Here is a 16,223-nt window from a genome sequence, read left to right as displayed (position 1 = left end):
GTAAAAAAAAGGCTGGACTGAACATTATGCTATTACCTGATCAATCACTCATCTGAAACAACAGCGTTAAATCTTGTAGTTACATTCTTTAGAACTTGTGTACAATAGTTGAATTCAGATTACTTCAATAGGAGTAACCATTATATATATATATATATATATATATATATATATATATATATATATATATATATATATATATATATCACCACCAATTACAGCGGCATTGTGGCTGCTTAAACGAAATTAAAACAGTATATGATCCTCAGTGCCAGTAAGCAATCATATCATGATTAGAAGGAAACCGAAGTTTACTCTGAAACTCTCTGAGAATCTTCCTTGTGTAAGTAATGGCGAGATAGAGGTGACATCCTCTGACCAAGCTCCCCCCTCATAATCTCAAGCATGTGCACGCAGCCACCTACTCAATTCCTCTCAATTAAACTAAACCAAGAAGCAAAATGTGACAGCCCTTTAAATCAGAAGGGGCACATGGTGCCGAGGGACTGCTACTACTGCAACAGCTCATCATCTTCAGACGAAGAGGAGGCACAGGCCTGAAGAAGAAGAAGAAGAAAGACAAGACGGCGGCGACAATGGGGTGCCGGTCCTGCGAGAAGCCCAAGATGAACTACCGGAAGGGGCTGTGGTCTCCTGAGGAGGACCAGAGGCTCAGGGACTACATCCTCAAGCATGGCCTCGGCTGCTGGAGTGCTGTTCCTGCAAAGGCTGGTGAGCTGCTGTTCTCCTTTCTCCTCTCCTCTTCTCTCCTATCCCTCCATGCACATTGCTGCTGCATGACAAGCTCATGCATGCAGAAAAAACCTGCTGGTGATGTTCAATCCTAGCCTCATCTGCAATCAAATTAGCCTCTGAAGTTTGACCATCAAATTAGATTGCCGGAATTTGGCTTCCACCATGTTTTCAGCTCCAAATTCTACCATTGTTGTTTCTGACTAATTTTCTTCTTCTATTGAATGGACTTGCTTTCTCAAAGGTCTCCAGAGAAATGGCAAGAGCTGTCGTCTGCGTTGGATCAACTACTTGCGGCCCGGGTTGAAGCGCGGAATGTTCTCTCAGGAGGAGGAAGACGTCGTCATCAACCTCCAAGCCAAGCTGGGCAACAAGTAAAATTCTCTCCCAGCCCAATGAATGTTTTTCCAAATTCATATGCTTCTGGCCTTGACAATCTCAGAGGAAAATGTGTTTAAATTTTTGGGAAAAACAAAAGTCTTCAGCTGTTAGAACAGCTATAATATCTGGCACCGTGTTGTTTTGCTGATGAATTGGTACATACATACATACATACATCAGGTGGTCTCAGATTGCGATGCATCTGCCGGGAAGGACAGACAACGAGGTGAAGAACTACTGGAACTCGTACCTGAAGAAGAGGGTGATGCAGGCCCAGGGCGCGTCGTCCAACTCCAGCCCCAAGAGCCCACCAGAGCTCACCTCCATGAGCACCACCGAGCTGTCGTCCATGTCCATGCACCAGCACCACCACGTCAAGAACAGCAGCGGCGGTGGCGGCGGCGGCGGCAGCACCACAACGTCGCACGACCACGACGGCAACATCAGCGGAAGCCACGCGCTGTCGGCCCCGGCGGCGGCGCCTCTCGCCCAGCAGCCGTTCGACCACCAGGCCAGGAGCTTCGTGTTCTCAGACTGGGCGCCGGCGGCGCCGGAGAGCTACTCGGTGTCCACGCACTGGCCCACCTCCACGGCGAGCTCCGGCAACGTGACGCCGTCGCACGGGCACGGCGGGGGCGCCTTCGGGGACCAGATGAGCGGCACCTACGGCGCCGGCGCGCTGCCAACGCACCAGGATCACCACCAGAGCGCTGCCGCCACCGCCGGCATTGCAGGGAGCGGCTACTTTGACCTGCTCAATATGGGAGACATCTACGGTGGATTCAGCTCGACGAACGATGATCTGCTCTTCTAAAAGAGCTCTAAACTGATGATGATGGTGGTGATGATGTCGGAGGTGTAATGAATGTGATCAGTGTTGGTGTCGTGCATGAGTGTAAGCATGAAATGCAGCGGTATACTTGTTGGATTTGTTGCTTCTTCTTCTTCTTCTTTTGTATTTTGTAAGAAAATTATTAATTGTGATGTAGAGAACACACCCTAGGTTAGACATAATTCTTTGGTTTGTTTCTACAATATTTAATAATAAAAATGCGTATCAATCCGTTTGTGAAGGTGTAAATGTGGATTTATCTATGAATGCTTCTGACTTACAGAAATTCCCAGTGTAATCACCTCGTGCTCTTCAGCTATTGTCAGCGTTAATTACACAGATGTACACGCTAAATGGAAATCACTACTGTTCATTGCTGCTTGATTGCACACCAAACACATATGGATATTCAAACTTGAAATTCAAATCCATTGGAGAAACAGTAGCACGGAAACCATACATAGATGCTGCAAAACTGCATAGCTTACATGCTTATATCTTCGTATATGAAAATGATGACTCTCCGCCACTAACAACGAATAAGTTACTCTGCTTCAACCATTACATGCTGAGATTACAAACTAAAGTACCATAGGTGCGCCACGTGCATAAAAAGAAGACAGATGAGAGCTTAGTGCTTCTTGCGAGAAAAGTGGTTGTCGTTTGGATTTCTTTTCCCACTAAACATTGCGAGTGCCTTCCTCACTGGAGGTTTCAATGGTGCCTTCTTATCACCACTGTGCGAAAATATGTCGTCGACGCCCAAGAAATCATCCTCCTATAGTGAAACTCATAGTCAGATTTGATCCTAAACGAAGTCCTCACAAGTCATAACGGGTATTGAACAACTTGTAACAACGACAAACATGGGAATGCATACTTGACAATAGACCACATATAATATAATGCCACAGGATAACATAAACTTTTTTTGTTGTGTTCATGAAGTAGTCCACAGTTTGTTGTGCATGTATCCTCATTACCTTATTCTGATAACACTTTTCAATATGCAGAAAAAAGAAATGCTAGAGCACTAACCTTGCTGGACTTCTTCGATTTAGGATGAAGAACCTTCTGAGGAAGTTGGTCCTCACGAAGAATGGGGTTCTTAGTTATGGCATCTCTTCCACCTTGGGGCATTGGGAGGGAAAACTGCAAGAAAACAGGTAAACCATTACAAACAACATCTCCAGCATTCTCAGGAGTCAGGAATCAAGTAATCGACTCAGTAAAAAGGTTCAGGTGGACCGATACAAAATAATTGCAATGAAGGAATTAAAGCTGTCTCCAAACAAACATGAATGTCCTTACTAAAGACACCACACTACAAGAAATGCACAGTCTAGGAAGAGACCATATTGCCAGGTATGTGACTGCCAATATCAGATCAAATATCCAAATATTCTTCGCCATTTTTTCTTGGAAACTGTTCCTCACTACTGTGCTCCTGAACGTCATTAACATCACAAGCATGAAAATAGACCACACAGTCTAGGAAGACATGTAAAAGGGTGTGAGCAATACAGAAAACAACCAATCAAGTAAACCTCCACTACAACCACGCAAGATCAGAGAAGTTGCAGAACACATGTCTAGACTGTTAGAAAGACAAGCAGTATAAACACACTCACTTTTGTGCCTCGAAGTGTAACACGTGGGCGCCGTGAAGCCATAGTGATCCCATTTTCACCAACAGTTACTGAAACCTTCCGTAAGGTCCCACCATTGCCACACTTCGGACAAAATATTTTGCCAACCTCTTGGGTCACCTTATAGCAAGCATGGCACCTCAAAACCCACCTGTCACAGAAGCATAATAATACATGTGTTAGTGGGCCAAAAATACAACATTGGCATGGAGAGCACTATTGTACCCAAACAGGTCTGAAGATGTTAATTCACATACCTATGCATCTGTCGTATCTGCATGCCACCTGGTGCTATGAGACGGAGGCCAATCTGCAGGATGACATTTTGCATGGCATAATCACTAGTGACACATGCTACAGTTGATTCAGATAAGGACCTCAGGGTCCAACTCTGCTCACTGCTCTCATCATCTATGGAATGTGCATCATCACCTCCCTCATCCTCACACTTTATATCTAGGTTATCCAATTCTTTGGTGCACACATCAGTATCATCACCGTAAGCTTGCTGGTCAGAATGCAAATGTCCTCCAGCAATTTCAGTATCATCCTCTACTTGATGTTCAAGACCATCAGAACTTGCACTGATTTTCTCAGGGATAGAATCTGTTGAAGTCAGACCATGCTCCAATCCACTATTTTCAGAGAGATCTTTATCATCATCGACTGATGGAGCAACAGAACTTGTCTCAAAACTTTCTCCAGATTCCTTGAGTGCATCACGCCTTGCCTTCCTCCGCAAATATCTTCTGTGTGTGCTGCGGCTAACAGCAGGCATCCAACCTACATTGTTCTCATCCTCCTCCCATGCAACAGGTGCATCCTTCTCTGAAGGCTGGTGCTCTGTATCCTCTTGTGCTTCACAGACACTGTTGGTCTCACTCATTGGGATATCTTGATTCTCAATATCCTTCAGAGGAAGTATTCGAGAATTGATCTCTCCACCAGCTTCAGACATCTGATCCAACTCTTCCCACTCTTTCAGGTTAGGCACATTTGAGCCCCAACCAGGCAGTGGAGCTTCGGATAGCTTTCTGACATTCACCTCACGCAGAGGAGGAGGGTGCTCCCGCAAATGGCTAGTCCCATGGATCTCAGCTTCTAACATGTAAGCCAAAGCAATAATCTTGATATCAACATCTGAAAGTGTTTGGATGTCTCCTGTCTCCCTGGCAAACCTGGTAACTGCAAGCAACAAGGATACAAAAGTAAGTCTCACATATATACACAGTGCTCAGACCAAGAATATTTGTCGTAAAAGACTAATGTTTAAATGCAATGTCTTGTTGACACTTTCTTACTATGATCATCATAGTAAGTAAGAAAGCAAACAGCAATAACATTAGCAGCTATTAATGTAGGATGATAAATTAGTAATACAATCAAGAAGTCTTAGCACTAATTCACTAAACTTGACAGATTTCTCCTAGAAACCAAAAGACAACCCATAACACGGAACGACATAAAAATGCATACTACTTTCTCAAACAAAAAAACTACAGATTAACGACCACGAGCACTAGTGCGAGAAAGATTTAACTCAGATTCATGATGCATTCGAGCGACTAGAGCAGCGACCTTTCTTAACGAACTCCGGCGCAGGCTCAACGGTCTCGACGGGGACGGGGAGGAGCCCGAGCCGCCGCCGCGCAGCCGCGTCCCTGACCTCCTCGAGCACCTCCGGCACGGTGACAAGCCGCTCCGCGGAGGTGGAGAGAGCGGAGCCGCCGGAGATGACGGCGTTGGCATCCACCACGGCGACCGCCACTCCGCTGGAGTTGGCGCAGCTCGCCACGATGCGGCTCACCGCCTGCGCCGCCGACTCCTTCACCACAGCCTTACGCTGCGCCGTTGCCACTGCTCCCCACGCCCCAGCAACGGCGGGAGCGGCCGCCGCTTCGCCGGAGGCAGCCGCGGTCGGGGTGGCGGCGGCGGCCGCCGCGGGGGCGAGAGGCGGCCACGCTTCCATGGGGGGTCTAGGGTTTGGGGCTCTCACTTTTCTGTTTGCCCCCTTCGCTTTTGCGGTTTAGTGTTCCCGCGGGATGGGCGCGATAAATATGTTGACGGTTTTGCGTTTGGGTACCTCTAGTTACCGATTAATTCGATAATCTCTGCAATGCAAGGCAGGGGAAGAACAATAATTGGACCGGGATTAGAATAATATAACTTTTGAAAGGCGATTAGTGAATAATCACCATCCTCCTCAGCAAGCATAAAGAAGAGCGGCCCTCGCAAAGCACTCCGGGCTCCGCATCTGGCCCGGCTCTCTGTTGCGCCAACGGCCGGAACCCTAATCCTCTCCCAGGCGGCGGCGGCGCTGCCCCCCATCCGCGGCCCCGCGGCAACCAGAATCCAGATCGAGGTATTGCTCGTGCCGCGGCCCTGGCGACCCGCCCAGACCTGTCTCATCTACCCCCGCCCCTGCTTCTCTGCTTCGCTTCAGATTGGGCGCAGCGGGTGATTCCTCATTCCTGTTTTATGGTACTGTGTCGTGTCCTTGTCGTTGGATGGTGTATATTCTCTTTGGTTCATTGCCTCGATCTCGATTGTCTGGTCACGTTAGGCTTATTCGTTTAGGAACTTATTTCGTGTATGGAGTGGTGACCGTACTGCACTGGAAGCCTTGATTTTAGGAGGTAGTTAAGTGTAGATTTACTGTGCGTTTTGTTCTTGCGCTGGAAATTGCTGTGATGACTTACAAAGGACGGTATCTGAGCGAGGCAACTATTATCCTCGCATGATTATACCTGATTCGGAGACAAATTGTCTGAGCAAGTATCTTCAATCAATCCTAGTAGTTTATCCTGTTTGCCTGCCTGATGTTTGGTTGAAAGTGCTGTCATAGAGTTTCATGCTTTCCTCGTTCACTTGTTTGCTATGATGACATCTACAAGGACGGTATCTGAGTAAGGAGGCTCTTAAAATGGTGCCCCTTCTTTGATTACATCTAATCTGAATGAGATTCTGAGCAAAAAGGTGATGTCCTCTATTGAACAGGAAGCACTGTACCAGTTGAGCTCTACATCAAATGTTATCCTATACTTTCTTTTATGTCAACCATAAGTATCTTTTGGTACCTGCCTGGTCCCTTGTTCGAGTCCCTACCGTAACAAGCTTTCAGATTTTATTATTTAGGTGTCAGTTTTATGCAATCTCTAGCTTATGGTGATGGCTTGTATAAGGAGGTATCTGAGCAAGGTGGCTCTCCAATGGCTGGTCCTTGCATGATTACATCCAAAATTGAGGCTGGACATCTGAGCAAACTTAAATATTCCAGCCCTTAGGATCATAGTTATTGTTCAGTGCAGTTGTGAAAGCTTTTCCTTCCCTTTTGTTTGTGCTCCTTGGGTTAAATGTTTTGCAACTGATTACATCTTTTTTAGTTTTTGTGAAGGTGTGAACATAAGCTATTTTTCGCAACAATTGTTTGCCTTGATAACTATGCTTATCTATGGATGTTTGCTATGATGACTCCTATTAGGACGGTATCTGAAGGGGGTGAGTTTTCATTGCATCTCATCTGATTATACCAAAACTGAATATGGTTTCTGAGCACATCCAGCCGTACTGTCGAAGAACCCAACCAATGGTTTGCCTCTTTCATCAGCCTGATCGATATAATTACATTCACCGCTTTCCCAGTGGCATCATTGTTATAGAATTGGCATTGCCTTATCTATTTCCTAGCACAATTTTGTCTTCTCTTTTGGGTCATGCGTATTCTCTTTTTGCCATGATGACTCCTATTAGGACGGTATCTTAAGGGATGACTTTTAAGTGCACCCCTTCTGATTATACCAAAACTGAATATGGTTTCTGAGCAAATCCAGCCATACCACTGTAGAACTCAGTTACCTTTTTTATCAACCTTGATTGATGTTGCTACATTCTTCATTTTCCCAATGCCAACACTATTATGGCATGGGGTTGCCCTATTCAATTTCCTAGGACAGTTTTCTTCTGTGTCCTTTCTTGGATCATGCTTGTTCTGTATATTTGCCATGATGAGTACTATTAGGACGGTATCTGAAGGGGGTAGCTTTTAAGTGTACTCTTCTGATTATACCAAGACTGGATATGGTTTCTGAGCAAATCCATACATTTCGCTCTTTTTGTTCAACCTGATTAATGTAAATGTGTACCAATTTTTTTTCCTTATTTTATGCTCTATTTTAGGTCATGCTTGTTCTCGTTTTGCCATGATGACTCCAATTAGGACGGTATCTTAAGGGGATGACTTTTAAGTGCACCCCTTCTGATTATACCAAAACTGAATATGGTTTCTGAGCAAATCCAGCCATACCACTTTAGAACTCAGTTACTCAGCTAATGATTTGCCCTCTTTGAACAACCTGATTGATGTAGCTACACTCTTCACTTCCCTAATAACAACATTATTGTGGCATGAGGATTGCCCTATTCGATTTCCTAGAATAGCTGTCTTCTGTGTCCTTTTTTGGATCATGCTTGCGCTGTATATTTGCCATGATGACTACTATTAGGACGGTATCTGAAGTGGGTAGCTTTGAATTCTACCTCTTCTGATTATACCAAGACTGAATATGGTTTCTGAGCAAATCCAGCCATATCACCAAAGAACCAAACTGATGATTTACCCTGTAAATGCATGCTTAACTTTCCCAATGTCATAAGATCGGGATTGCTGTTTTCTATTTACAATCACAGTTGTCATTTTCTATGTTTAGTTTGCTATGATGATTTCTCGTGGATGGTACCTGTGTGAGTTTCCTTATGATTACATCCAATCTGACAAATAATTCTTAATGTAATTTTTGAAAGTAATAAAGAAGGCAGTCACCGTTTGCTTTCTGCAAAATGCTGTGTTGCCACATTTTCTTCTATGTTTGTTTCATTTATCCATTTGTAGCATTCTTATGTTCCTTTACGTTCGATCCAGTTATTTATCTTTAAAAAAAATTGGCTTCCATGTGAGTTTGGCTACCATTGCCTCCTTATTTCAGATATTAATCCTTAAGAAGATTCTTGTTTATTTCATATACCTAGGCACCTAGCAGTCCTGATATATAATATAAGTTGAATCTTTATTTGGGTTCGCTTGCACACTTTTTACTCATGTTTTCTGATCTTATGACTTCTCTGAAATTGTCCATTGTAGTTGGTTATTGCACTTTGCATTTTTGTACAATATATATCCATGAGCTGTACTACTTAAACTGAACTTTTTTATTGATGAGAAATTGCTCCCAGCTCTATGTTCTTGTGCTGTCAACTATATTAGGAAGTGGTTTTCTCTCAGTTGTGTTTTACTGCAATGATGTGATGGTGGCTTTTCATACTGAAGTCATCTTATTGGAATATCATTTCAAATTACCCTTTTATGCTAGCACTGCATATTTCTTAACACACTTAATCTTCTGTCAGGATGATCAATCACCACAAAAATAGTGCATTTTGGAAAGCTGTTCAATAGAGGCATGGAATTAGATCCTGGTCATACCCCTCTTATACATGGTCTTCCTGATGAGATTGCTCTCATTTGCTTGGCAAGAGTTCCTAGGCGGTATCATAATATTCTTAGGCATGTCTCAAAGAGGTGGAGAGCACTGTTATGCAGTGAAGAATGGCACTTGTGCCGCAAGAGGAATAACTTGGACGAGTCATGGATCTACGTAATCTGTAGGGAGGCAGGCATCAAATGCTATGTATTGGCTCCAGACCCTTCAAGTCGGTGCTTTAGAATCATGCATATCATTGAACCCCCATGCTCAGGGAGGAAAGGTGTTACCATTGAAGCCATAGATAAAAGGCTATTTCTTCTGGGTGGTTGCAATTGTGTACATGATGCTACAGATGAAGTATATTGTTATGATGCCTCCTCAAATCGCTGGAGCGCAGCAGCTCCAATGCCCACAGCAAGGTACATGATGCTCATCTTTTATTCACCCTCAGGCCATACATATATAATTATAAATACTGTGCCATGTGTATTCCCTTAATCTGTGCCTTTTTATAGCTTCTCATGTTTTCCCTAGAACCATCTTGTTTTTCCTTAAGCAACACCATATGTACCATCTTTTGCAAATTGGAGACCAGTTCCTTATGTTTTGTTGCTTCACTTCCAGGTGCTATTTTGTATCCGCGTCTCTTAATGAGAAACTGTACGTAACTGGTGGATATGGTTTGACAGACAAGTCACCAAATTCATGGGACATCTATGACCCGGCCACAGACTCATGGTGTGCCCACAAGAACCCAATGCTCACCCCTGACATAGTAAAATTTGTCGCACTGGACGAGGAGCTGGTGACCATTCACCGGGCAGCGTGGAACAGAATGTACTTTGCTGGCATATACGACCCGCTGGACCGCACCTGGAGAGGCACGGAAAACGAAATCGCTCTCTGCTGCTCCAGCCCGACAGTTGTCGTGGATGGAACACTGTACATGCTGGAGCAATCTATGGGCACGAAGCTGATGAGGTGGCAGAAGGACACCAAGGAATGGGCCATGCTTGGTAGGCTCTCCGACAAGGTCACAAGACCCCCTTGCGCACTCGTGGCCATAGGCAGGAAGATTCATGTGATTGGAAGAGGGCTGAGTATAGTCACAGTCGACGTGGACACAGCAGCAAGAGTAGATGGGTTCCTGGTTACCACTTCTATAGGCCCATTGGTGGAGGAAGACTTGACGCCGGAGAGGTGCATGGTGATCACCATCTGAAGGTGGCATCGGAGCTTGATGCTGATGCCGAGTGTATGTTGTAACTGACAATCCACATTGGCCGAACATTTGGCTAGTGGGGATGACTCATGCACATATATACTGTGATGTGAATTCAATAAGGGTTCATACAGCCAATAATTAGTTAGGCCATGTTTTGGTTCCTCATTTGTGCTCTTTCTCGACTGCTGGCTGTAAGAAAAATATTTACCTTTTTTTTGTTACCTGATGGATATCTGAACTGAACATAGCTGATGGGATTGGAACCCCCTGCGAATGCGATGCTTGTTCTGGTATATTTGTCTGTATGATTGTTCGATCTTGGTTCAGTGTTCAATCTCTGCAGAGATGAATGGCGATGTGCATTGACAATCATATGCGCTGTATCTTTCTTGGCACATGCGGGTTTCGTTTTACTATCGGTGTAGTGTTGAAATTGTGACTAGGTTTGGATGCTCGTCTCTCAGAGTAACTTACGATTTGTATACGCAGGTGACATCGTTCGTTAAGGCTACGATTATGAGGGGGTGTGATGATGTCACTGCAACAGCATACTACGGAGTATATATATATAGAATGAGATGTGTGAGTATATATACGATATAGATTGAGATGTGTGGTGTGTGCCCAAAAGCCAAATCGTAGAGGGGAAAAAACAAAAAGAAACAAAGCCAGGAAAAAACACAAAAAGAAAAAAAAAGAAACAAAGCCAAATCGGAGAAAAAAAATCACAAAAACGTATCAGAGCCAGGTTTCGATCCTGGGACCTGTGGGTTATGGGCCCACCACGCTTCCGCTGCGCCACTCTGATCTTTGTATCATAGTGGTAGCTACAATTTAGATGTAGGTTTACTATGCACCTGTTTGAGATCTATTGTCCACGTGTGTAACCATAGTTACAGGAACTGGAGTGTATGTATGCATATGTTTCTCGTGCATACACACAGGAACCACATCCTCACGAGCAACCGCCGCGGCTCCCCCACGCACGTTCCCTTCCACGGTTCCCTTCCACCCCCGCGACGCACGCCAGGTGCTCGGGCTAGCCCGGTCTCTGCGCGCGCTACTGCTGGGGGATCGGCCAAGCTGTCGCCGCCGTGCCGAGCCCTGCGTCCGCGCCCGTGCCCGCGACTCTGCCCGCTCGCCGCCGGCACGCGCCCGCGACAATCCCTTTGGTTCCGTCGGTCCGCCCGTGCGACGGCCGATCGCGAGTCCCACACGACCGCAGCTCCCCTGCGACTCCACACCGCACAAGGAAAGTCCATGTCTGCGACTTCCCCTGCGATCCCCAACGCTCGTCCGCAATCTCCGTGGCATTCTTTCCCAGTCTGCGACCGCCGACGGCGACGGCGGACGGGTGCGGGTCACCGTGCGCAAGTCCACCAACTCGCGCTCTGAGGCCGCGTGCTCGCACTCCCACTCCCACTCGCAGTACATGCAGCCACGGGTGTCCAACCTCTCCGGAGTGGAGATCTACTCGCTGCAGTCGTCGCGCAACCCCACCCCGCGCGGCTCCAGCTTCAACCACGCCGACTTCTTCAACATCGTCGGCGCCGGTGCCAAGGGAGGAGCGGCGGCTGTGGTGGCGGGGGACGAGGAGAAGGGCGGCGCCGACGGACACTCGCCGTAGCCGCAGGCCGTCGCCGCCGTGGCGGCCAAGAGGAAGGACCTGCACATGCTCTCCAACGAACCGACTTCTTCAACATCGTCTGGCGGCCGTGCTGCCTCCACCTCGCCCACGCCACTGCTCGCCTGCCGGACACCACCAGGCCTCCACGCCCTCCAACGAACCGCGAGATGCGACATCAACTCCACGACCTGCCCCGCTGCGCGCCATTGAACCATGGGATGCGCCGCCACCTCGACGCCGACGGATGCGCTGTCGTTGGATCTTGGAGGAGCCCACTAGGGCGCCGCCGCCATCCATGATGAGCTCTGCGAGAACAGCGACCTTCCCCGCTGCGATGGTTGTGAGGCTCTACGAGGACAGGTGCACAATTTGTATTTCCTTTGCCCTTTATGTGATGTGCCTTTCAGGTGCTCGATAGAATGCCCAAAGAAAATAAAAGGGCTGTCGTGACAATTTTTTCGTTACAATTTCTTTTGTCTGTGCAGATTGAACTAGACGAATATGATTAGCACTCATCGGTTTAATTTTAATAATTTTGTTCCAATTTCAACTGTTAATCTAATCTATCTGCTCTATTAAGAAAATTCTATCTCTGAATCGATACATCAGATTTTATTGTGTCAACAAAGTATAACTTTCAAGCCTTATCTTTTAGGCCTTTGCAGTTGGGCAAGAAGGCAAACGTTAATCCAGTGTTTCTTTTGCCAGTTCAAATCCTGACGCAAGGGGAAAAGGATGCAACAAGAGCTCGAGGTAAATGGAGAGCACCATAAGGAGCAGGCGCATGCTTATTAAATAGAATATTTTTGTATGAAAAGAAGCAATACCCTTGATTTAAACTATTTATTTATTGGACCCTTACTCTTTGTTGCAGCAAGTATACCTTTTGTTTTTGGCTACATTTATTCACTCATGTATTATCTTACAGCTACATTTATTCACTCATGAATTGCCTAACTCCTTGCCTTCTTTGGATTTGACCACCTTATTTTTTATTGACCAAGATGATTGTAGTTTATCACTGAATTGCTTTGCCACATAATGGTTCTGTCAAATTGTCAAATAACAACACAAATTGTCAAAGCTAGTCAGAACATTGTTTTATTCATAGTGATTTTCATTTAGTTCTATATTGCTTCTACTCTTTTATTCAGAATTTTTTTGCTAATAATATTCAAAAAATGCTTGTGATATTCTTGAGCTGCCTATACTTGAGTATGTTATAATCATACATTGTGGTATCATCAGGTTGTCATCCATTTGTGGTCATCGAAAGCTAAAGAGTTAGCTCTTAGCTATGATAAACAATGTTGTTCAGGATCAATAGACAATGATTTATTCTCTTAATTATGTTTAATAGAATTTAGCATATACCTATCCAGTTTGCCAGCCTAAAACTTGAAGGGATCATCCTCAAAACAACAATATATAGTGCACTATTTATTCTTCACTTATTTGGTTGGGATACAAGCATTTTCTCTGTCATTATTAATACTATATGATGCCTTGTCACTAGGTGAATTGGACTTATCTCTATTGTTTAATCCTGAATTAGCAAAGATGCATTCTTAGGGACTACTCTTTAGTGGCGGCTTTGACATGCATGGATGTCTGCATGAGCTATCTTTTTTTGGCTACCTATTGCTAGAATATGAATGCAAAACATTATTCTTTCTGCAGGTCATGCTCTAATTCAGTTCAACGAAGTACATGGGTCTATCATTACCCCATTTTAACTACAGTTATGATAGCTTCAAAGAGAGACAGATTGCATAATGCATTTTTTCAATTTATAACCATCTTGAGAAAAATAAACTTACTATACTTCATCTCTGTGGATTAAATTCTAAGTGTCTTGTCAACTTGGTTGAATCCTCAGTACTACCAAACGAGGAAGATGTTGGGTCGCATTGAAAGTGGAGTCCACCTTCAAGGCATTCTAGCAGAAGAGCGATGAAAGTTAGCAGTTCAGGTACAAGTACGGTTAAACATGCCTTCCAACAAAATTGAGTATGATGGTATGTAGGGCACAATCAACGGAATCTGCACCTAGACCATGATAGCATTCCAATTTTAGAGACTTCGAAGAAACTTCCTTTGCCATCAGCAATCATTCCAGCTCTCAGAAAATTAATAGCTCCTTGCTAAAGACTTCCTTTTCATGCTAGAAGAAATTGGAAATTTCAAGTTCTCTTATTCCAAAAGACACCAATCTTTCTATCTCAACTCTTCTTGGATATTCTGGTGTGCTGGTCAGTGAGAAACCTTTTATGACTCCAGACTTCGTCATGTTCTTTCTTTTACTAAGGCAAATTGTCATGTCTATGTTTGGAAGACCCAGTAGTGCTAGGTTGACAATCTAATCTTTATGAATCATGATCATTTTGTAAAACAAAAAGGCCTGGATAGCAATATAACACCATTGTTGCATCTATTTCTGCATTGGCTATTGTTTTTCTTGGCATAGTACTTTTAACAAATTTGTTTATCATCATTATATATGACTGATTTTGCAAATTATCATATATCCATATCATGCTGAACAGGCTTGATGGGAGCACTCCATCTTCTGAACGACAGAATCTTGTGGAGATGTTTAATGACCGTGAAAACACATGAGAGAAATGCACGTTGATATCAACTCGTGCTGGATCCCTAGGTATCAACCTTCATGCTGCAAATCGTGTGGTTCTTTTGGATGGATCATAGAATCCAACACATGATCTGCAAGCCATTTATCAAGTTTGGAGGCAAGAACTTGTCATTTATTTATTTATTTATTTATTTATTTATTTATTTATTTATTTATTTATTGTGTGGGGATGTTCTTTCCAGGTATAGCCAGACCAAACTTGTGTATGCCTATCGCCTAATGGCACATCGAACAATGGAAGAGAAAATATATAAGCGCCGGGTAATTTTGCTTTTTTTTCTTCTGGTTTTGAGCTCTCAGTTTTAGTTATCCAAGTCATTCTCTTGTATCTGGTAGATATTGCTCCATCCTTGTTTGAAATCAATTCATGTCGAGTATTAATAGGTGACAAAAGAAGGCCTTGCAGCAAGGGTGGTGGATAGACAGCAAGTTTCAAGAACCATCTCCAAAGAAGAGACGTTACATCCTTTTGAATTTGGCGAAGAGGAATTAATGGAATAGAATTAGAATGGTTCTGCCATAATTGAGAAGCCATCCACTTCTGATACTATTTAAACCTTTACCTGTCGATAGTCTTATGCTGAGCCTACTCACTGAGCAAACTTGGTAATTCTCATCCTATTACTTAAGAATACCTAGACCATGTTTGGATGCTCAGTACTTAAAAATATGGTACTTGAAACTATAGTTTTAGAACTTATAACTTATAGATGTGCAAAACCATGGTTTAGAAAAAAAAAAGAGGTCTAGAGTGCAGTTTTTGAAACTCGCAGTATTGTGTATGGTCTGTAGACGTGTCACACCTATTTACTTCCTTACTTTATTGCCTGGCAAACTATATGTCATAATTGTACTAAGTAGCTGCCTGTTGGTTAACATCTGTTTGGAATTTACAGGTGGATTTTAGGTTACCATGAACATGAAGCTCTCCTCCAAGAAAATGAGGAAGAAAAGCTTACAAAGGAGGAGCAGGATATGGCTGTTAGAATGGGAGTCATTGAGGAAAGCTGCAGCTGATCCTGAGAGAAAATCAAACATGAGTGCAGTTCCAACATATCCTAATCCTGTTCGGACACTTAAGCCTGTTTGAAGAAGTTGGCAACTGCAGGAATCTAAGGTTTAACTCAAATAATCAAAAGAAGTGCAACAACTTAACCCACTTGCCTTGTGAAATGTTGATGAGCTCTTGATTCTTTGGATTATGAATTTTTTCTATCAACTGACAGTAGTATTAAGTTTGATGAGAAAACTTGTGACATTCTGGTGTGCAACCAGTCAGGCATGATAACAAGCAAAGGAGGATTAGTCTATTGGAGCTTCCTGCACTAAATATTGGAATCGTTTTCACAAAGCAGCATGTATTTTCCTCGATTGTTCACTTTTCCTTTAACTTTGTGTAAGATGGAAATGTTTTTGGTAGAATATAATAGCTATCACGAAAAGGTCTATACAGTAGGGTTTATGAGCCTGCAACCCTCTCCGTGAATGTTAGTTTCATAAATTTTGTATTTTAGATTAAATGACACTTTAACATTGATATTTAATTTTTATAATATTGTTATTTATTGTGCGATCTATGTGTTTTTAGTATAAAATGTCAGCTATTCCGTAGCAACGCACGGG

The 16,223-nt window shown here is 43.8% G+C and overlaps 4 protein-coding genes and 1 non-coding gene across 8 annotated transcripts; 3 read left to right on the top strand and 2 right to left on the bottom strand.

Annotated features, from left to right (window-relative positions):
- LOC8085197 (transcription factor MYB8) lies at positions 444 to 2,215 on the top strand. The gene is made up of 3 exons (XM_002453129.2): positions 444 to 732; positions 998 to 1,127; positions 1,315 to 2,215. Exons 1-3 carry the CDS (start codon positions 597 to 599, stop codon positions 1,946 to 1,948), a joined length of 900 nt encoding a protein of 299 aa, XP_002453174.1. The 5' UTR covers positions 444 to 596; the 3' UTR covers positions 1,949 to 2,215.
- Positions 2,351 to 5,643, bottom strand: LOC8068218 (RNA-binding protein NOB1). The gene is made up of 5 exons (XM_021458440.1): positions 5,194 to 5,643; positions 3,873 to 4,800; positions 3,598 to 3,766; positions 3,005 to 3,118; positions 2,351 to 2,744 (listed from the first exon to the last, which is right to left on the bottom strand). Exons 1-5 carry the CDS (start codon positions 5,582 to 5,584, stop codon positions 2,598 to 2,600), a joined length of 1,749 nt encoding a protein of 582 aa, XP_021314115.1. The 5' UTR covers positions 5,585 to 5,643; the 3' UTR covers positions 2,351 to 2,597.
- LOC8068217 (F-box/kelch-repeat protein SKIP4) lies at positions 5,824 to 10,594 on the top strand. Of its 4 annotated transcripts, XM_021458443.1 has the most exons (4): positions 5,844 to 5,977; positions 7,097 to 7,204; positions 9,019 to 9,514; positions 9,720 to 10,594. In XM_021458443.1, the coding sequence occupies exons 3-4, from the start codon at positions 9,072 to 9,074 to the stop codon at positions 10,315 to 10,317; spliced, it is 1,041 nt and encodes a 346-aa protein (XP_021314118.1). In that variant the 5' UTR covers positions 5,844 to 5,977; positions 7,097 to 7,204; positions 9,019 to 9,071; the 3' UTR covers positions 10,318 to 10,594. The 4 variants fall into 4 exon arrangements, with proteins under 4 accessions (XP_002453173.1, XP_021314118.1, XP_021314117.1 ...); XM_002453128.2 differs by lacking the exon at positions 7,097 to 7,204 and having other exon boundaries at positions 5,824 to 5,977; XM_021458442.1 differs by lacking the exon at positions 7,097 to 7,204 and having other exon boundaries at positions 5,846 to 6,072.
- Positions 10,599 to 16,171, top strand: LOC8067920 (serine/arginine repetitive matrix protein 1). The gene is made up of 11 exons (XM_021458815.1): positions 10,599 to 10,610; positions 10,764 to 10,809; positions 11,265 to 11,558; positions 11,593 to 12,307; positions 12,656 to 12,700; positions 13,628 to 13,688; positions 13,827 to 13,919; positions 14,494 to 14,606; positions 14,783 to 14,861; positions 14,985 to 15,206; positions 15,497 to 16,171. Exons 1-7 carry the CDS (start codon positions 10,599 to 10,601, stop codon positions 13,902 to 13,904), a joined length of 1,251 nt encoding a protein of 416 aa, XP_021314490.1. The 3' UTR covers positions 13,905 to 13,919; positions 14,494 to 14,606; positions 14,783 to 14,861; positions 14,985 to 15,206; positions 15,497 to 16,171.
- On the bottom strand, positions 11,057 to 11,128 carry TRNAM-CAU. Its single transcript has one exon. It is a non-coding gene; the product is annotated as a tRNA-Met (tRNA).

This window comes from Sorghum bicolor, chromosome 4 (assembly GCF_000003195.3).
Source record: "Sorghum bicolor cultivar BTx623 chromosome 4, Sorghum_bicolor_NCBIv3, whole genome shotgun sequence".
Lineage (NCBI taxonomy): Eukaryota > Viridiplantae > Streptophyta > Magnoliopsida > Poales > Poaceae > Sorghum > Sorghum bicolor.
Note: the sequence above shows the minus strand (reverse complement) of the source record. Positions and strands in the feature narration are given on the sequence as shown.

Bases quoted from the DNA above. Each gene is read 5' to 3' on its own strand.
- LOC8067920 (XM_021458815.1), top strand. The intron at 12,308-12,655 runs GTGCACAATTTG...TTCTTTTGCCAG, and splicing joins GTGAGGCTCTACGAGGACAG to TTCAAATCCTGACGCAAGGG. The intron at 12,701-13,627 runs GTAAATGGAGAG...TTCTTTCTGCAG, and splicing joins GGATGCAACAAGAGCTCGAG to GTCATGCTCTAATTCAGTTC.
- LOC8068218 (XM_021458440.1), bottom strand. From the start codon at position 5,584: ATGGAAGCGTGGCCGCCTCTCGCCCCCGCGGCGGCCGCCGCCGCCACC. The intron at 3,767-3,872 runs GTATGTGAATTA...CTTCTGTGACAG, and splicing joins CAGATACGACAGATGCATAG to GTGGGTTTTGAGGTGCCATG. The intron at 3,119-3,597 runs GTGAGTGTGTTT...GTTTTCTTGCAG, and splicing joins TTACACTTCGAGGCACAAAA to TTTTCCCTCCCAATGCCCCA.
- LOC8068217 (XM_002453128.2), top strand. From the start codon at position 9,072: ATGGAATTAGATCCTGGTCATACCCCTCTTATACATGGTCTTCCTGAT. The intron at 9,515-9,719 runs GTACATGATGCT...CTTCACTTCCAG, and splicing joins GCTCCAATGCCCACAGCAAG to GTGCTATTTTGTATCCGCGT.
- LOC8085197 (XM_002453129.2), top strand. From the start codon at position 597: ATGGGGTGCCGGTCCTGCGAGAAGCCCAAGATGAACTACCGGAAGGGG. The intron at 733-997 runs GTGAGCTGCTGT...GCTTTCTCAAAG, and splicing joins TGCTGTTCCTGCAAAGGCTG to GTCTCCAGAGAAATGGCAAG. The intron at 1,128-1,314 runs GTAAAATTCTCT...TACATACATCAG, and splicing joins CAAGCCAAGCTGGGCAACAA to GTGGTCTCAGATTGCGATGC.